Source organism: Drosophila biarmipes, chromosome 4 (assembly GCF_025231255.1).
Source record: "Drosophila biarmipes strain raj3 chromosome 4, RU_DBia_V1.1, whole genome shotgun sequence".
In the NCBI taxonomy this organism is placed as follows: domain Eukaryota; kingdom Metazoa; phylum Arthropoda; class Insecta; order Diptera; family Drosophilidae; genus Drosophila; species Drosophila biarmipes.
Genome location: NC_066614.1, coordinates 1,570,609 through 1,592,459, shown reverse-complemented (window position 1 = coordinate 1,592,459; position 21,851 = coordinate 1,570,609). Strand labels below are relative to the sequence as shown.

The 21,851-nt window shown below is 34.6% G+C and overlaps 1 protein-coding gene across 5 annotated transcripts in view; it reads right to left on the bottom strand.

Annotated features, from left to right (window-relative positions):
- Positions 1-19,905, bottom strand: part of LOC108036012 (paired box protein Pax-2) — a 42,286-nt gene extending 22,381 nt beyond the window's left edge. Inside the window, exons 1-5 of one of the 5 annotated variants that reach the window (XM_017111925.3) lie at positions 19,812-19,905; positions 19,600-19,700; positions 15,485-15,859; positions 14,225-14,365; positions 14,118-14,156 (exon numbers count right to left, since the gene is read on the bottom strand). In XM_017111925.3, the coding sequence (XP_016967414.1) occupies positions 14,118-14,156; positions 14,225-14,365; positions 15,485-15,833 (529 nt within the window). In that variant the 5' untranslated portion in view covers positions 15,834-15,859; positions 19,600-19,700; positions 19,812-19,905. Of the gene's footprint in view, positions 1-3,327; positions 3,737-14,117; positions 14,157-14,224; positions 14,366-15,484; positions 15,860-19,599 lie in introns of those variants that run through there. The other 4 variants (XM_017111929.3, XM_050886926.1, XM_017111926.3 and 1 more) reach the window with 4 other exon arrangements.
- Between the last annotated feature and the right edge of the window lie 1,946 nt (positions 19,906-21,851).

Genomic DNA, 21,851 nt, shown 5'->3' with positions numbered 1-21,851 from the left:
AGATTGAAGACAAAAAGAATAATGAAAAACATGCTGCGAAAACACAGAGGAAAGAGCACTTGCCACACTTCATTTGCAATACAAAACATCAGTATTCTCAATTATTTTACTTATTTGAATTTGCTGTGCTAACTGCCCCATTTATTCCAAAGTTCATTCTTTATTTCATCATTCAAATAATAATAATAAAAAAAGTAATTTAAGTTAACACTTCTTTATCATAAAGTGTAAGTACCTCAATTTTGGGCGAGCCATGATCGCTTAAAAAAATGCGCTGGGTATGAAAGTAGCGAATTTAAATCTTATATAGTCGAGTTCTTCGACTATCACATACCCGTTACTCAGCTTAAGGGAGCAAATGCATCATTAAAATGAAGATGTTGTGCGACGATCCACGTTTAAAGAACGTCCCTTTTTGAGTTTTTTTTTTTAGATTTTATTACATAACCCCGATGGTTCTGGTTCTGTTACCCGAAAGTGGCATAATGAAATCCCTCAACGGGTTTTACACAGTTTGAAAAGGTAAATATACAAGAAAACAAGTAAAACACAATTTTTTAAACACACATTATTTTTTTTCAGGAGCTTTGGCCAGGGATTCCGAGAACCCGGACTAATGTTTCAGAAAAGCTATGAAAAACATTAAAAACAAATTATTTAAAAAAAACCTAGATTTAAAGGATGCAATTTATTATTTTCAGGAGCGTTGGCAAGGGATTCCAAGGACCCGGACTAATGTTTCAGAAAAGCTATGAAAAACATTAAAAACAAATTATGTAGAGAAAAACATACATTTATAGGATACAATTTAAATAAAATGCACTGAAAAGTAATTTTATATGTATGTATTTTAAATTCAATATTTGGAGGTGAAAACTTCATGAAGAAATCGCGAATTTCCGATGGGATTTCCCTGGGACGTGTTCCTTGCAGGTGAAAGTCCATGAAAAAATCGAAAAATTTGCGATGGGATTTCCTTTGGAAGTGTCCCTTGCAGGGGACAGGCCATACAACAAATGAGTATAAGAAACAGGGAAAATCCGAAGGGACTTCGAAAAAATATCCTGTGCATTTTCCCCTCGGAAAAAACGGAAATCCCTGGGAAAAGTTTATTTTGGAATTAAAGGGTATATATTAGTAGCTTTCATTGCTGAAGGCATAATGATCACGACCCTTTACCTCGTTTTTGCGTAATTTCAGTAAGAAAATAGTAAAGAAGACGTTCCCGACTCCTTAAAGTATATCAAGTAAAAACACCTATTAACGAGGTAGAAATCTAGTAATGGTCGCACCTTTAAAATTAAATGTTCTGATATCAGCTTTTGTAAAGAAAGTTAATAAATACACTTTTTACATTTGGCGCGCTTTATCAAAACTGCACACAGACATATTAAATTGCAGCGTTCCGAGTGCCTGGACTATCAGATACCCGTTACTCAGCTTAAGGAAACAAAAGGGAAATGGAGCAGCAAAGGTATATTTTACGGCGCCACCTACCGGCGTTAGATTTTGTGTGGGCGGTAGACAGATTTAAGCTTTTAATCCGTTTGTGGGCGTTAAAGTGGGCGTGGCACATTTTTTAGTGCAGTCGATAGGTATTGATGCGATAAACACATTTCAGTTAAAATTTTGTTGCAATCACAAAAACCGTAGGCGCTACAGATTTTCGCGGATTGTGCGTGTGGCACCCCACTGAAACAAACTTGCGCTGCGCAGGAAGCCGATGAATCTGCTCTGTTCTGTTCTAGCTTTTATAGTTTCCAAGATCTCAGCGTTCATACGGACAGACGGACATGGCTAGATCGACTCGGCTAGTGATCCTGATCAAGAATATATATACTTTATGGGGTCGGAAATGCTTCCTTCTGCCTGTTACATACTTTCCGACGAATCTAGTAAATCCTCTTACTCTACGAGTAACGGGTATAAAAAAATTAGAAAATGTTTTTAAAATTTTAACCAATGAGGTGAGAATACAACTCGACTAGTGCATTTATCGGCAAAGTCCTCTATGGATCAAATTTTATGAACCTCTCTTTCTTCCAAACCAATTGATTTTCTCTCCTATTGTCCGTCTGCAAACTAGTCTGTCAGTTTTTAAGCTATCAAGATAAAACCTTCCAAAAATCCTATTTCTGTTGCAAATGGTATATAAGTCGGAACTAGTTGTATAGGAGAACTAGATCGTATGAATAATAAACAATATTAATATATAATAACAAAAATAAAACTAATCCAGAAAATATTTTTAAAATAATGTAAAATATGTTATGGCTTGACTTATATTCGTTTATTAATTAATAATTTATAATTGGCTTTCAACATGAGAATAAATAATAACATAAGTAACAAGAAAGGAAGTTAACTTCGGCAAGCCAAGTAACACCATTTAAAATTTTTCTGACCGTTTCTGACTAAATGTTTCAGCCCGATAGCTACAAAACTGAGATTAGTAAACGTAGAAACGGACGGACAGTCGGACAGACGGACAGACCAACATGACTAGATCGACTCGTCTAGTGTTGCTGATCAAGAATATGCATACTTTATGTGGTCGAAAACGTCTTCTTCGTTGCGTTGCAAACTTTTGACTGAAATTATTATAGCCTCTGCAAGGGTATAAAAAGTCGGACAAAAATAATATAAAGGACCGATCGGTTAAAAAATGTCAAAGAAATAAACACATCGTTTCGTTTTTGGCAAACATTTACGTTATATAATTAAACTGGGACTTTATGTTTATATTTCGTAATTAGTTTTATAAATTTTTAAACATTGTAAAGCTTTTTACAAAAATGCTCTAAAAGGTACGACCTACAAGGAACTTTCTATAAGTTCGGCTCCCTGATGCTAGCTTCCGTTCTTGTTTATTGCACTCCTTTCAGATCAGTAACGGGTTTTTGATAGTCGAGGTAGCGTTGATTATTGTTATTTCATTAATAATAATTTTTTTTAGAACGAATTAGGATTTGTAAACATTGGATATCGGCTGAAAATTTTGAGAGGATTTTACACATTTACTTGGCTTTGAGCACTCAGCATGATATCTTCTGCAGTAGAACTATGAACAAAGAACAATTGTTCATGCCTCAATTGTCATTTAACAATGAACCTTTTGAATCTTAATATCAGAAGAATGTAAAATGTTATTGTTGCACTTTTCTCGGTTATATATAGAAACCAATAAATCAAGGTCTTAAGAAATATCATTTAGAACGGCACAACCCAAAAAAGTACAAAAAAATCGTGGAAATTTAAAATTCTTTGGATTTGTGTGTGATCAACAAATGTTTTGTATCTATCTATTTAAAGAGTAGAGAGTATTACATGTATAATATTCCATCATATTCTGGTTGTAGCGATAGGCTGTAGATAGGTCCATTTTTTTGGAGCTTTGGTATTGACGAAGGAGTTGTATTGTAACCTTTTTTGAAGCAAACCAAGACTTTAGGCACAATCACTATATCGTATTCACTTTGATCACCATTTTATTACAATTTGTTTACCGGAAAAGCTTTAACTGTAACTGACATTCGTATCACACCGCAACCACAAACCGTAACGGTAAACCGAACCTGTAATCGATGCCGATACAGCTCTATAAGTCCTATGATTGCAACAAGGAAGTTCTGATTGACGGTTTGGAAAAGCACTGGCCATCGGCTGGCAGCGTAAGATGAAGTTTGATTTTCGTGGGTACTCCTTTGCATAAGCAAAGTAGACCGAACACTCGCGTTGCTGTGGCTTATTCAGTTGTCCCAGGATTCCTTTTCGACCGTTGACATTACTTTTTCTTCTTTTATTTAAAAGTGTGTTTTCTCTTTCGTTTTGCGTACCGTAAAATATTGCTAACCATTTTTTCCGGACTGTTTGATGCCAGCCGCAGAGATTCTGCGCACGGTTTCCTTATTCTTATCTACTTCTACTATTTTTACTTATCCCTATCTCTACTCAGTGTGGGATGGCGCGGGCGTTTGCATGTCCTTGGAAATACTTGGTCCCTTTTACACTTACGACGCCACCGCGCCGCCCACCCGAAACGGTTCGCGTTGACTCCGGGACGCCGTTCTCATCTTACTGCAGCCAGCCAATAAAGACAGCCCAAAGCCGAGCGTCAGGCAAAGGCGTAGCATCGCCACAAACGACAATTTGGGAGGCTGCTCTTGTGGTGGCCAATCCGATTGTTCAGCCCTGCAATAGTATTTGGGTGAATGGATTGACAGAGGTGTTTATTTTAAGGCAGCTGTTTTTTTTGGGTTTTGCAGCTTGTGGCAGCCAACAAGGGACCAAGCAACGGAATCATCAGATATCGCGTTTGTGCCGTGCGCAGCCTAAACATTTTCTCTTCCGTGGTTAGGTCATGATTCATGGGTAGTATTACTTTTTAAATATTAAACATTAAACCTTAAAATTATTAACAATATTAAAAGCATATTCTTACTTGAGCACCGAGTCCGTCTTGGACAATTCTAAAAAGGGGCTTCAAAGTTCATAAACTTGAGTGTGGAGTGGAGTGGAGTAGGCGGACAACCTCGTAATCCACCAATAGTAACAAAGAAAGCAGGGCACCAATCACAGCACACCTTTCTGCCAGCCACACTAAGTGTTGGCTCTGCGTATTTCGACGTCTCTTTCACACACTGGAACGAGTCGGCTGTCGTTGCTTTGCACAAGCACGTCGGCACTTGCCCATCGAAATTTTAGAAAGTATTTTATGTTCGAAAATATTATAAAATTAAACCTAATATTTTGCAGCGTGACTGTAGGGAAAGAGCGTGTCTTGGCAATATCAAAAGTTTTCCGCTTACTTCAAAACTACTAAGAATGCTTTCTCGCGCATTAAAACTATTCATGATCGTCTTTATTTAGTAAGGTACCTTTTTGTACCATCATTTTTTATCAAAAAACGGAATTTTTATATACCATAGCCGTACAGTAAGAGAGAACATTGCATTCGTTGAAAAACTATACCACGAAAGCGTTTCCGTTTCGCGGTATCGAGCTCTGGCATTCTGATTGCTATAGAGCTAAAATTTGACAGACAGATTACTAGTGCGATTAATTGTTGTTCAATTAAACAAAAACACCTCTTAGCAAGGTAAAAACATAGTGCTTGCCCAAAAAGGTGAAATCACAACTTTTGTTTGTTGAAAGTGCGATTGTCACTTGATTTGTACCTCGTGACTAGTTTGTTTTTTATCAGAAGGTTTGTTTTTAAAAATCATTCATATCATCAACAATTAAAATTTCTGGTGTGGAACTGTTAACTACACTTTATATGAAACTAAGAATTTTAATAAAAGTACATATGGATAAGCAGAAAAAAGTTCAATGCTCAGGGATTGTTAGATGTTCTGAATAAGTAAACGCGACTGTTTACAGCAGTAAGTTGGGGAATGTCAAGCGATATACACTTAAAGGGTTAGCGCATATCATTAGAGAAATAAAAAAAAAACAAAATAATTGAATTAATAAGCGGTGGTACATATTTAGACAAATTAGGTAAGATCGGAGTACTCCTCAGTTCTGCAGTAGGTTCGGAGTGACATATCGGACATCAAAAAGCTTTTTGTTTTTTTTTTCTGCACCGCTGTTGACGTTAGCAGAAGCCGGCGCAGCGTAGAAGAGTTCGGCTCCATTCGACAGTGGTGTCATTCCCGCTTTTTTCCCGGGCAGATTTGGCTTTTTTTGAAGTATGATTGCGGGAAAAATATGAAAACAGCGGGCAGCCGGAATTCTGGCCTTTTGAGAAAATTTAGAACGTCTGTACGACGTCATAACCCTGGTAGAGTGGGAAAATGTCGATGATACAATAAATTTATTTAAATTAAATTTAAATTTAAATTTATTTTAATTTTTAAATTATAAATAAATTTACTTAAAATTTTAGGTATGGGCTGCGTCGACACAATAAGTGCTGTCTTATCTACAGTATACCACCCAGCTGCCTAAATAAAATTGAACAAAAGCATTTTTACCCAACCGATGATTCCGATAATGTTGACAATATCTTAAGTATCCTATAATTTTTAATTTTTGTAATTAATGTGTATTATATATTTTATGTTAAGTATCAAACTAAGGGTTTATTATTAAGAAACGAACAGCACAGTTTTTTTCTTAACTCTTTTTCTCTGGTTTTCCGCTTTATTTAGCTTTTTTTTTCGTTGATCCAGCTTTTTTTGCTTCGAAAAAAATGACACCACTGTACTTCGGTCGTGCAACAAGGAGAGGAAGATCTTCAGAGATTCCTCTCTTTCTGTGCCTTATAATTTGCTCGCCCGGGGCTCTCAGAGAGCCTCCTGGCTCCGGTATGTTCAGCTAGCCACCGAAATTTTGGCGAAACAATTGTTGTTGCGCAGGGACATGTAAATATCCCAATATTTGAAAAGCATTAAGGTCTGCGCACACTGGGGCGGTGCGGCTCGTGACGTCTCGACGCTGAGCGGCGCGACGCCGCTTGCGGGACGCACACTCAAGCGAAGTCGTCGAGGCGAATTACCGTAATCGATACATTTGATTTCAATTCGACTTCTTTATTCTTATAATTCACTGATTGTCAATTGTCTATTCCATTCTGTTTGTTTTCGTCCCAAAACTCATGCACTGACGATTGTCGATAACAGCCGGAAGATTCCAAGAATACAATATATCGGCGCGGCTAACGCCGCTTGTGCCCCAGTGTGCGCAGACCGTTATTGTGATTTGAAATAAAACAGAAAATTCGGGTTCCGTTACCCAAAATGTGGCATGATGAAATTTTTTGTGCCAATACAAAGCCCGCAAAATTTTACACAGTTCAAAAAGGTAAATATATAAATATAAAAGTAAAAAAATTTTTTTAAAACCAATTCCGTTAACTTACTCAGAAGCGTTGGACAGGGACAAACAAAAAACAACAGAAAACTTAAATAAAGCAATCTAATAAAAATGAAGTTAAGTTAGTAAATCAAAAGGAATGTATTTTAAATTCAAAATTTTAAAGGTTACAACTCATTAAAATATTCAGAATTTCCGAAATGACGTGTCTCTCGCACGGGATTTCATGAGTAAAAACTCATTGGACATATTCAGAATTTTCGAAGTGATTTCAGTTAGGAATGATGATTTCAATTGTAGGTAACAGGCCATACGACAAACGAGTATAAAAAACAAGTGAAATCCGCAGTAATTATACACGGTACTCGTAGAGTACAAAGGTATACCAGATTCGTTCGACCCCATAAAGTGTATATATTCTTGATCAAGATCACTAGTCGAGTCGATCTTGCCATGTCCGTTCGTATGAACGTTGAGATCTCGGAAACTATTAAAGCTAGAAAGTTGGAATGTATATTTTTGAGCTTCTTGCACGGCGCAAGTTTGTTTCAGAAAAGTGCCAGGACCACTCTAACGCCCACAATCCACGAAAAATGCAAACAGTTTTTATGTACATACGTATGAAATGTATTTGTCTTATTAACAACTCTCGGTTGACCTAAAAAATTTACCGCGCCCTAAATCTGTCTGCTCCTTGTATATCTTCATTCCCTTTTTGCTCCAGTAAGTTGAGTAACTGGTATCTGATAGCGTGCTTCCTTGTTTTTATTTGAATTTCCAGTTGTGAAAAAGCGGGCATTCCATACAATTGTCTATATGGAGTGTAACTTGTTCTTCACTCGTGCAAAATGACATGACACTAATTATTTACAAGTGAAACTTGTTTAGGAACTGAAGGTTGTTTTAAAATACGTGTATTTTTAATGAGAATACCTTGGTTAATACTTTTACACTTTCACCACTTGTTGTTAAGTTAGCACAATCTCAGAAGCATTTCCGACCTTAAGAAGCACATAAATACTTTATTAATTATGAACAGTAGGCGATATAGCCACGTCCTTATGCCCGTACGTAGAGATCTCAGTAAGTATTAGAGCTAGGGAATTAAGAATTAAAATTCAAATAATAATAATAATAGCATCTTCCCACAGAGATTCATCCACCATCTATCATCCGTTGAACGTATGGTCCATAAAGTTTTGCTGTTCCAAAAATTTCCAAGCTAGTTTCGCAATTTTTCGGACTTATCTATGCCGATGGAAAACTAAGGAGGTCTATGCAGATAAAATCAACGAACTCGTAAAATACGGAATAATTAAGTCAATTTAAAAATAAAATGATATTCAATAAACACGCTTTTATTTTCCCTGGACTTTTTTGTTACCATTTACACATTATTGGGTGACATCTGTTCTTATTTTTTCCCCATTTTGGTTAAAATTTGCAGACTTATTAGTCGGATTCAGTTGTTTGCGTAGCGTTGTTGTGCTCATTTATAATGATTCGATGGCAGGTGGTGGATGAGTTCTGTGTGATTCGCAGTTTCACATTTTTCAAAATTCCCAACCGAACGGATTGACCCTAAGATTATAAGCCAAAGAATAAAGTTTGCAAACAAACGGAGCGTTCCTTTCCAAGTAAATCAATCTGGTTTTGGTTTGGTTTGTGGGTTTGATTTTAAAAAACTTCAAAACTTTATGTTGTAAGTAGCTTGACGCGAAAGCGTATTTATTTAATTTAGTATGCGTTATTTTACAAGTAAAATACTATTTCTGTATGATAAAAATAACGTAATATGATATAAAATAGATATTTCTGACTAAAAATGCTTGTACATTCAACTAAATAAATGCACTTTTTAAATTGTTTGTTTGCTTTAACCGCCCACTTTAGCAAAATATTTAGGCATCTCCATTCAAAGGTATACATATAAATTTATTGTATATATTTGATTAAAGCGTTTTTCTCGGTTAAATATAGTAGACGCCTTCGCACAATCTCCTAATGCGAGATCGCCACTATGTGTAAATAGTGAAGGCAAATATATTACTTTTTTTTGAAAATCTGAAAACAACCTGTCGGTTTAAATTTTCTTCATTAAATATAAGTCTAAGAATGCATAAGAATGTATTTGGTTAATATTCAATAAATGAGACAAGCAAGAACACTTTTAATAGCCTTAAATTCTTGAGTGGCTTAAATAGGATTAACATGGGGTCGTCGACTTCATTATTCAAGTGTTTGCGCCATCTATGGAATATCATATTCTTACAGACCGGTCGCCATGCACCAAACAAGAAAATGTAAAATGTTCTTTTGGAAAGATATAGCATACTTTTTGCTGTAAATGTAATTATGTTTTGATCATAAATTACCATTTACATAAAAGAATCGACTAGGTGGTGCAGTAGCCTGGTTCGTAATTATTGGAACAGACTTTATCAGGTTCCCTTCAACTGATTAATGAGTATTCGATAATCAAGGCTATTGGCTATAACGTTGTCAGCCTTTTTTTATTTTTTACACTAACAATTTAATCATTGAACTTAAATATCAGTTTTGAAGCTATCGGGCTGAAACTTTCTTTCTATTTCAGGTAGTATATAAGTCGAAACCAGCTAGATCGGACAACTATATCTTAGAGCTCCCATAGGAACTATCGGGGAAAAATTAAAAAAATTATATCTTCGCTGTTTTTTTATAATATAATCCTCTACCCTCTGCAACGGTATAAATTTATATAAAATAAAAAATAAAATACTCAACTCCTAGGCACAAATGTAACAGGCACATTTATACCTAAGCAAAGAAAAATTTTTAAAAAGTTCCGAATTCCGGTTTACATGAGGCTGTAACGTTTCTTGGCGGTTTTCTAAAGCAAGCATTTACTGACGGCGACAGTACACGACTGTGCGAATGCAACTACTATATTAATTGATAAGAATTAAAAACCTGCATTAATCATATGTCCTATACAATTGATTAACCGCTTGAAAGGTTTGCTAAACAATATAGGGATTGTAAGCAAACTTTGGAAAACAAGAATGTTTTCTGACGTGTTCTTGCTAAAAATATATGCGTCGAATGGCACGACATTGTTAAAATCTAGTTTACGTTCTTAGTTGACAAAAAAATAATAATTATAATAATACCCGAATTAAAAAAATTATTTTCTCTGCGTTTGCTTGTAAATTCGTGTACTACGTTTTACAGTTTTGCAGCGTAGCTAATAAGAACTTTTTAGAAAATATATACATTTACCCGACTATAATCTTTTTATGTTAGGGTAAGTATTAAATAAATGAAAAATATTATTTCATAGTCCTAATGTCATAATGTCAAAACCCTGTGCTCAATTATCGCTTATAATTACATTTAAAGTCAGAACAGCGAGAAAAGTTTTTTAATATACCAATTGGTAACGTGTCTGTCTCTGCGGCGAGAAGTCATCGGTACAAGTACACGCCGACGCAGAATTCCATGTAAGATTTTTATACCCGTTACTAGTAGAGCAAAAGGGTATACTAGATTCACCGGAAAGTATGTAACATGTAAGAAAGCGTTTCTGACCTCAAAAAGTATATATATTCTTGGACAAGATCACTAGCCGAGTCGATTTAGCCATGTCCGTCTGTCCGTATGAACGCTGAACTCTCGGAAAGAGCTAGTACAGTCAGACTTGGCATGCAGATTCCTGGACTTTCAAGAGGGTCTTATAAAGTTTTTATTGTCTGATTGATTTCCAATATTAAACTATTTGTGTAGCTGAATAAACTAATTATTGAGTTTAAGTCAAAATGAATACTTAAAAATATTCTACTAATAAGCATTCATAGATATATTTAAAAAAACTTTTTTATTTCCTTGCAAAGAGTGTAATGATTTTATTAAAAAGTTTCTAACGCAGTGAAGGGTATATTTTTAAAAGTATGTACAAAGTTTTAAGTTTGGTGTCTTTTGAAATCGGATAATTAATAAGAAAATAAAACAAAAATTATACACATAATCACTTTCAATTCTACTCCCAGTGCTTGGGTATAAAAACTTCAAAATAACCAATATTTAAATAAAATATTTCATAATTAAAATATTTTTTCTTTAATTTATTCATTTGTTGACTTAAAGCAAATTTTAATATATGTATATATATGTATATGTATATATATATATATATATATATATATATATATATGTATATAAATGATGCTTTACAAGACAGTAGCAAAAACAGTCTTTCCATCAGTAGTCCTTCTTTGATTAAGATACACAGCTGTTACTTTTCTGAAAAGGGACATCTATGAGGTTGGTTCACATTTAATTCCCAGTTGTGTATTCAACTGCCTTGCATGGACGCATTTCTATGTCTATTATTTGGATACATTAAACCAACCCTGTCGACAACGCATTCAGCAAATTAAAACTTATGTTATGGAAATTATAAAACTACATTAACGAATGGGTATTGTTTTTTATAGTATAAGTACTAGTACAAGTTAGGTTATAATATTTAAGTAATCTAATAAAAGCAAGAAAAGAAGATGAGTTTTGCATCCCGTTAGAGTAAGGCCTAAGAGTAAGCGGGTATATCCATAGGTATTGACGAAAGCAATATATATATACATAGCCGCTGGAGCCGCTGAGGTTAAATACCCCCGGCTATTAACCTAGTTGTTTTTATACCCTTGCAAAGGGTATAATAATTTCAGTCAGAAGTTTGCGACGTAGGAGGTTATACTCGTATGTTAAAAAAAAAACCGAAGATATAGTTGTTTCATATTATTTTACCACTAAATTTCCGATCGTTCATATGATATCATAGCTATATGATATAGCCGTCCGATTTCAAAAAAATTTAATTCTGAATTCAGAACTAGTTAAAAAATGTTATTTCCAAGCTTAGAGGATTATAAAAGAAGGTTATAAAAACAACGAAGATATAATTTTTTTTAATTTTTTTCCCCGGTAGTTTCTATGGAATCTATAAGATATAGTTGACCGATCAGACTGGTTCTCACTTATATTATACCTGCAATAGAAAGAAGACTTTTGGGAAAGTTTCAGTCCGATAGCTTTAAAACTGAGGGCTTAGGGCTAGTTTGCGTAGAAACGGACGGACAGACGGACATGGCTAGATCGACTCGTCTAGTGATGCTGATCAAAAATATATATACTTTATGTGGTGGGAAACGTCTCCTTCAATGCGTTTTTTTAATATCACTGAAGTCAGCAACTATCCCTAAAAATATCACATAGTGTTACTAAAGATGATTATTTCTTATAACTGCAAGGGTATACAAACTTCGCCTTGCCGAAGTTAACTTCCTTTCTTATTTCACTTTAAATACGCTTTCATGACTACTAAAGTGTTCAATTCGGATGCTCCGTTCAAAAGTATTACGATAAACATGATATTGGGGGACATCTCAAAATAAGAATTTTATTTTGTTTGTCATTTTTTAGCTTGCCTCATAACGTTGTTTTAGGGTCACTAGAACAATAGACAATGTTAAACAGTTAGTGCAAGAAAGATTAGTTCTACCACTTTTGGAAAAACTAGTTTGGCAAGAAAAAAACTATAGATAGCTCAATTACTTACAGTTACAGGCTTTCAGACTAGAAAGGTATTTTTAAATACTTTGCGCGCTTTCCTAACATCATTTGTCTACAAAACATCGCCTTTAACGGATGGGCAAAATTGAGTTATAAGATTTTATTAGATTTTTTTAACTTCTTAAAAGCTGCTTTAACGATTTTGAGCTAAACCTTAAAGTATCAAGGGCTACAGATTCTTGTTCAGAACATCTGACACTGCCTGAGCCTTGAACTTTTTTTGTGCGTATCTATACCCTTTTTTAGAATCGTGGAATCAATTAAATTTATATTTGCAGAAAAGAAGTTGCAGTTATAAAAAATAATCAATAATTTTATTAAATTGAATTCGAAATTCCCAATATTACAAGATAATAAGTCAAAAAGACCCAATGCTATAATTTGTTTCATATTATTTCCCACCAATTATCCGATCGTTCCTATGACAGCTATATGATATAGTCGTCCGATTTTAATAAAATGTAATTCAAGATTCAGAACTAATAAAAAAATGTTATTTTCAAGCTTATACGGTTATGTGTTAAAAAACAACAAAGATATAATTTTTATTTCATGTTTTCCGACTAATTTTCCGATCGTTGCTATGGCAGCTATATGATATAGTCGTCCGATTTTGATAAAATTTAATTCAAAATTCAAAACCAAATAAAAAATGTAAAAAATATTTCCAAGCATAGGGGGTTAAAAGTTAAAAAACACCGAAGGTATAATTTTTCAATATTATTTTACCACTAATTTTCCGATTGTTCTTATGGGAGCTATATGATATAGTCATCCGATCCTGATAAAATGTAATTCGAAATTCAGAACTAATTCAAAAATGTTATATCCAAGCTTAGAAAGGTATATGTTAAAAAACACCGAAGATATCATTTTTTTTTAAATTTTTTCCTCGTTAGTTCCTATGGGAGCTATAAGATATAGTTGTCCGATCTGGCTGGTTCCGACTTATATACTACCTGCAATAGAAAGAAGACTTTTGGGAAAGTTTCAGCCCGATAGATTTTAAACTGAGAGACTAGTTTGCGTGGAAACGGACGGACAGACGAACAGACGGACGCACAGACGGACATGACTAGATTTACTCTTCTTGTGACGCTTATCAATAATATATATACTTTATGGGGTCGGAAGCGTCATCTTCAGTGCGTTTCAAACTTCTGACTGAAATCATTATAACATCTGCAAGGGTATAACAACTGTATAATTTGTATTCCCTTATAATTGTGGTTGTGCATTCGGACTTAGTGGCTATCCCAACATATTTTTTTTAAAAGCCTGATGCAACGACGTAATTGTACACCGCATTGTGTATGATGAAGTCTCAATCTCTATGTGAATCAGAACTTGAGGTCGTTCGATCGCCACCTGAGTGAGTGAAAGAGTGTCCAGTGTCCAATGACTATCTCCATTGACCAAGCCAAATAAATACAAGAAACAAAAAGAACTCTGCTAGTCAGGAAGCAGCTTTGTGGTCAAGGTACATTTTTTCAATTAGGCACGAAGATATTTGAGACAATTCCAACAAAGCCACAGAAAATTGATCGGATAGCGGTCACTTAGCTTTGTGAGAGAATGTTACTGAAGCAATAATCAGTGTGGATAGCTGCGTTAACGTGGGAGATAGGTATATATACTCATTACTACAAATTGATTATGGAAATTACAAAATCAATTATTTCACTTACCATCGCCAGAAATACTGCCCTGCGAACTGTGTGAGTCTTCTGCAAAATTAAAAATATTTTGCACTTAATTAAATATTTAAAATTTATTAAGGACATTTATATGGTACCTGCCCCGTTTTGCACATCATTCATTGCTGACATCCATTCGACGCCTTGGGTCTGTGACATAAAATTGTTAGCAGATTCCGCCGTATTGGTATCAGAAATCGTGCCCAATACTCTGTTTGAATATTCGTCAAATTTGTTCACTACAGTGGAGTAAAAAAAAAACAATTAATTTGCATAAATTTCAAAACCAACGAAATGAAACTAACTTCCGCCAGCCGAAGCTTCTAAATCCCTACAGGCGTTCCCGTGATAGCTTTGTATGTACATACCTTTTAGAGTTTCAAATAATTAAAAACTAAATAAAGAAATATTAAGATAATGTTCCACTTTAATTTACTAAAATCATGTTTTGGTGTACACTCTTTTTGTTAATCTTTATCGCAAGGCGATGTTGTTGCTGTTGTGATAGCGCCACCTACCCGCTATTTCAATAATCTTTTTAGCCATTTGTGGTCGTTTTCGGCAAACATTTACAATAGTAAATTGAAATATGAATGTAATTAGTCTTCAGTTTTCTAGAAATCTTAAACCTTTTTTACCTACAATGCTTTAAGGGAACGACTTTCTAAAGTATAAATGCCGAAGCTAGTTTCCTTTCTTGTTCAACTATTTTTGGATGTACCTAAAAATATTATTGGAAAAAAAATTCGGACTTATAAAGACTAAATTAATTATATACCCAAACATTTATATGAGTTAGAAATTCTATGTTGAATTTTTAATTTTTTTATAGCGCACGAAACTAAAGTGATGCCTAAGAATTCACTGATAAAGATCGTGAAACATTCCAACGTGAAGGCATATGATATTTCCTTATACGTAAAATTCCGTGACTTGAAGTAAACACCTTTCTTTTAATTTCTGGTTTTTAAAGCATTCATACAACTTGAACATGAGTCCAAGAAGAATCGATTCCTGCCCAAATCTTGGGAGGGGAAACAAACGGTTTGCAATCGCGTCCCAAGTGCATTGCTCTTGTGAGCTTGCTTAACTGCTCCCCATCTCTTTTGTCAACAAATGCTATTGTTCTGTAGATCCGTACTTTTTTTAACATCCTATTCTCCGAAGACCAACATTTACTCTGAAGAAAATGTTAATAGAATGAAAATGTAATCTTTTGTCTATAACTCGTTAATGTAAACGTGAATATATGTAAATGTGTAGAAAATGTCAATATTGCTATTTGTGTCGTTTACTTGAACTAATTTATTTTTTATCCTGGCTATGTCCTCCAATTAAATGTATTACCCTCTGGTTACCTTTTGACTTATCTTCCATGTGTGATGAGGTATACACGTTACTACCGGCATGATGTTGATGATCATGCTGAATTTGATTAGGGTTGATAGCAGTGCTTAGGCTATCACCTGTCGGCGTGCTCTGCAAAGTGTGTAATGTCGGTGAAACGTCCTGATGTTGATGTGTCAGGTGATGGTGTTGCAAATGCTGGTGATCGTGCTCATGCTGGCCTGTACTTGTATTCAGTGTTTGTTCTTGGGTACTATGAAGAATCTGCGGCTGGTGTATAATACGGTGTTGAAGCTGATGTGAGAGTGTCCCGAGCCCATGGCTAAGATGTGACGATGTCTGCATATCCATTATGAGCATCAGGGCTTCAAAAATTATTTAAGGAACTGCAATTCAAAGACAATTTTAAGTTTTTAATTTTGAAAGATATGCTTTTAGAAATTGTGTTCACTCATCTAAAATATATTCGCCCTTACTATTCCGAATTTTTATTGGTTTTTACGAGTTCTAGGAAGTGTCTTAGTCGAATAAATAATAATTTTTGGTCCCACAATTCGATATAATATTTTTTTTACCGTGTGTGGGATTGTGAAGATATTTTCCGACCCCACAGTAAATTAAAGTATCACTGATAAAGGAACTGGCTCAGTGTGGTAGAAACTTTCCACGAACAGACAGACTGACAAAATAAAAATCTCAAATGGAAGTCCTTTTTAATTTTTTTTAGCAATTAATATATTCATTTTGTTTATTTTGGCGTAGCTAAAAAGTTGTCCCTAACTTGAATCTTATTAGGAATTTAGCCTCCAAAATGAAATGAAACATTTTTACAATTTAAAATTTGAAGTCATATTGACATGGACAACGGTTTAGGGGCTATTTGTTTAAGTGCCGTCATATATTTACATATTTTTTGGAGAAAATATTTAAGATAAGTCCTATGATGTAGCACATAATTCATCTAGAATAACCCGTAAGTGAAGAAAAAAGTTTGTTTGGGACTTTTATTTAGGACTTTTGCCAAAAAGTGTTTTCTCTAATACTTTCCGGACATAGGATACAGTTTTCCGATCCCCCTCGTTCTGACTTACATACTACCTGCTTTAGAAATACAAAGAGACTTCCGATAGCTTTTTAACTGAAAGTGTAGTTTTTATACCCGTTACTCGTAGAGTTTCATAGAGTAGACTCGTCGAAAAGAATATAACAGACAGAAGGAAGCGTTTCCAAACTCATTTATATATTCTTGGTCAGGATCGGCAATTGAGATTTGGGATACAGATTTTTGAGGTTCCTGCGCATCGCAAGTTTAATTTATTGGAAACCGTCTAGCGGTCAAATTTTATATTAGAATATTTAAATGCGATTGTGTTCATACTTTCAATACCACCCTAAATGCCAAAAATGATGGAAACTGGAAGCAGGTGAAGCAGGTATACGATAAGTGACGCTAGTAAGAAACGAGAAAGAAAGTTAACTTTGGTAATATGTTAGAGTCGTCCGACACCGAAGCTAGGTTTCACATTATTTTCCCACCAATTTCCCGATCGTTTCTATGCCAGCTATATAATATAGTCGTTCGATTTTGTTAACATTAAATTAGAAATTCAGAACTTATCAAAAAATGTTATTTCGAAGAGTAGAAGGTTAAATGTTAAACAAGGAAGAACGCTACAGTCGAGTGCCACGACTATTAGATACCCGTTACTCAGCTTAAGGGAGCCAAAGAAAAATAGAAACAAAAGCAGCTAAGATATATTGTATCCCTGATGCTAGCAACAATCCTTAAAAATTTAACAATGGTGTTACTAACGTTGAATTTTTCTTATGACTGCATGGGTATACAAACTTCGGCTTGCCCGATTTATCCTTATTTCTTGATTGCATCAAGGTTAAATTATGTTAAGGTGTTCCCAAAATAAGTAAGAAATGTTCTTGGCCGGGGCTAGAGAGGGAGACTGAAGAATAAAGGACGAACCAGGTTTTTTCAGAAATTTTCACAATTAAGCAGGCAGAGTCCCTATTTTTGCTCTTGCGAGATTAGGTCGGATGCTAGGGCTACCAATCCCCAATTGTAGCAGATTGAGTCAATTCAATTTTTAATAACGAAGTTTTTTCAGAATGTTGTCTATTCCGCTTTTCATAACTTGTTCTTAAAATTCATATCCTCTTAGTCCAGATGGAAAAATAAGTGGTGCTACTACAATATTTATCCCAACAGTTTACTCCTAATTACGAGTTATATTTATCAAAAAGCTGTTGTTACTTTGGGTCAAAAAATAATTTAGTAATAAAATTCAGAAAACAATTTATAAAAACATGTTAAACATTATATAAGCATTTAAAGCAATTAGTCCAATTTAAGCTAAGAGACTGGGACAGGAATGATGTCTTTTAACTACCCAAGTACGTTGTTGGAAACCTGTTGGCCAGCTTAATCTAAACATTGTTACATAACTATACTAAAACACCCAACCAATTTTGTTTATTTTATTACACTATTTATTTATGATTTAAACGGAAGAAGGTTTTTGTTATTTTTTTAAGGCACTTAAGGGCTAAATAAAAAATGTTTTCATACTTAAAAACAAAAAAAACGTGTTGTCCCTAGCTAGTTTAAATTATACTTCCAAACATTTTGGAAAAAAAAATGTATTTCTGAGACACACATTACTAAATTTAAGAATATTTGCGTCCTTCAGTTATCTAAACGCAATCAACATACATTTCTGTAAGGCTTTAAAATGCGCAACAGCATTTCCCGCTCATTTAATTGTGGTTCGTCGTCGCAGCCTGACGCCTGCCCTGCAAGGTGCACAGGCTACACGCCAGATGAAGGCCGAACCCGCGCAAACGTGTTTGCTAGCACTCATTCACCTGTTGTTAATTGACCTTTTTGGAACTATTACTCCCCTAAGGGTCGCTGTAGTCGAGTCAGCTCGGGTTATGGACTAGGCCATCTGTTTCTTTCTTACTTTTTAAGTCGCTTAATATAAATACATAGGTACCCCAAAGCCGGCTCTCCTAATCTTTCTTTTATATTTTTTAGGTAAGCCATTTTTGTTTTGTATATTATTCACGTAAATTATCATAAGCCAATCGGCCAGCACACACATTTTGTGGGAGAACAGTACGTATTTACATTCTATGTTGCTATCACAATGAACTTGAGTGTTAAAATGAAGGTTTTTTTGGCGCAACTGCTTACATCTTTCCACCGTTATCGACCCTTTTTAATTCATTCTTTATATTATGTTAACAGAAGTTCGGAAAAAAGTGGAAGTCTGGCAGATCGATGACCGAATAAAAGTAATACCTCTGAGTTTTTATACACATCTTCTGGCCTTAAACATTATAAGAAATAATACGAGATAAAACATTTACAAACACGCAACGTAACGTACCTTACGCTGCACAGGAAGCTCAAAAATCTACATGATTCATCCCAACATTCTAGCTCTTTTAGTTTCCGAGATCTTAGTGTTCATATGGACAGACGGCATTATGGTTCATTCAACATTAACAATTAAGTATTTGTGCGCCGTAATTGAAAAATTATTTTTAATTCGTCTTTATATAGATATTAACTTTTATACATAGAAAATAAATGTTGTAATGAAAAGACGATTAAATTATGTTTAAATAACGGCGCATGAAATCCTTAATTGTTAAGAAGATTGTTGAACTATAAATTTAAAGTAAGGAAAATCGCGATATCTTTGGTACCACAAACAAAAGTCACGGTCGAGCACGGCGGTCCTGCTTCGAGGTCATTCGGGCTTATAGACTTTGTTCTTTTCTATACAAACTCACTTTCTGGCAATACTACTTATACTACATTCAATTCAACAAAATTAAAAGTGGGAAACATAGCCTTATTTTCACACACTCCAACCGAATAATGGAGAGTCAGAAAACTTAGCTAAGGCAGTCTATGAAAACAGAGAAAATAAGCAGCTCAAGGTCAGGAGCGTGGGTAAAAATAAAATATTGGAGTTTGATTCAGCATAGAAGCCGTGAAAACGGGCAACAGCAAAAGTCAGATGAGTAAAATTATGCGCAAAATGTTATTTAAATTGGTAAAAATATTTACATTAATAATAGTAATAATAGCAAGCGAACTTACTGAATATTTTTAGGTCGGTATTTGTATTTTTAACGTCTTAAATCATTAAATGTGTGTGTCATAACCAAATTTATATAACGACACTTTGTAGGTATTAAACTCTGTGGAGGACGAATTTAAAATCACTCTTTTAGTTTCGATAGGTACACTCTTATTATCACTTATATTATAAATCTTTATCACTTCTATATACTTTGTACGCTCTACGTTACTTGGCAGGTAAGAATACAGCGCGTTCCACCTGTTGGCTATGAGTCCACGAAACAACGCGAGTTTCAGGTGGATCTTGAAGCGTACGCCAAGAGATCTCGAGCGAAACTAAATTGTTGAATGGCAATGGACGGCGGAAGCCGCTTTTACATCGCTCAAACTCAAGCGACCACTTTTTTGAGTGTGTTTATGGTGGCTTATATATTTTTTGATTCGCGCTCAAAACTCGGCCCAAGACGGCTATACGGTTGGTCGGTTTCATTTGCGCTCAAACTGCCATTCGACTAATCGGGAGACATAGCGTTTTGGTCGGACGCAAAAGCTGGGCTTGAAATATGATCACCACACTGAATGTGTGACGGAGAGAGAGAAGAAAAGATTCAGCGTTAGGTCAGTGAAACAGAAGGTATGAGAGCCTACTCCCGTTTTCGCTTTGTACGGTCTTCATGCTCAAAATGTACGAGTGCTTTAGGAGTGTTTTTAGTAGCAAAGTAATTTACGCTTTGCTTTAAACATATGCGTATGTGTCAATGTATTAATGGTTAGAGCCCACTCCGACAGCCAATATACTGCTTATGTACTCTTCAGTAAAGAGCCAACAAAAAATCCAAGCAAAACCTTTCTCCTTTTACATATGTTGGCATGGATCAATAACAAACTGCATCGATTGAACAAACTGCAAAAACCTTGTGCGTAATTAGTTTCAAAAGATCACACTTCTAGTCAGAAGATGCAGCGCAATGCACGGTACATTCATCAGACCATAGAAAGAGTATAAGTAAATTCATGTTTGTCGTTAACAGAAGAGTCTATATATGCAACGCGGTATGTTTACCATTACTTCGTTTTTATGCTTTCATCTCTTGTAATTGTATAAAAAACAAAAATTCAGCGTTATACATTACACTATACTATAGTCTATATCAGTCAAATTATTGGCTTAGTTAGGTAGCGCAGTAAGTAGTAAGTAAGTAAGCTTTTGTCCTCCCAAAAATCGGAGTACTTTCATGTGTAGGTGAATTATATTCGTTGGTAAGTATGTAATTAAAAGATATCGGGAAGCATATGGAACGGTATAAAGTATATTTCTTCTTGATCAGGATTGCTATTCAAGTCGATCTTGCTATACCCTTTTATTGCTTTATTTCCTTGTAAAAAAGCTAAAAAGTTAGGATTAAGCATACAGACTAAGTCTTAGATTTGCCACGCCGACCCTAACACCAATTTTGCTAGGCCCGTCTGGAGCCCTCATGTTCAAGGTTTTGTTTCTAAGACTTAAAAACCTTGAGTTGGCTTAAACTTCTCTCTAACAATTAGTCTTTATATGACGCCAATTCTTGAATTTTGTACAAGTGTAAATAAGCATGGGACAAACAAATGTATAAAATCTAACCTTTTATAAAACTTTCTACCAGTTCGCTACCTAGTTCGAAAACAGAAGCAGTCGCTTCGGCGCCCACAATTTTTAAAATATTTTACTATTTCCAAATGGAGGTTTTCAATGTATTGGTAAATCACCGAAGCACGTTTAAAAATCCCTATTATATCAAAGCCTTACAGATATTTTTCTTTGTGTACATAATTATAATAATAATAATGTACAAGCTTAGGCAAACCGAAGTTTGTATACCCTTGCACTTATAAGAAATAATCAACGTTAGTAACATCATGTTATCTTTGTTGCTATTAAAAAAATAAATATTTTATTATTTCTCTGTCCGTTACTTCGGCAGCTATATGTTAAAGTCATATGATTTTTATTACATTTTATTCGAAATTCCTAACAATAAAATAATACATTCCCAATATTATAAAATATTATGACAACAAAACACAAGGCTATAATTTATTTTATATTATTTTCCCACAAATTTTTAGATCGTTCCTGTGACAGCTATATGATAAAGACGCCCAATTTTTTAAATAAACTAAATCAGAACTAATTAAATATGTTGTTTCCAAGCGTAGGAGGTTTTTGTTACCTACCTGCAAAACAAAGTAGACTTTTGGTACAGTTTCAGCCCAGTAACTTTTAAACTGAG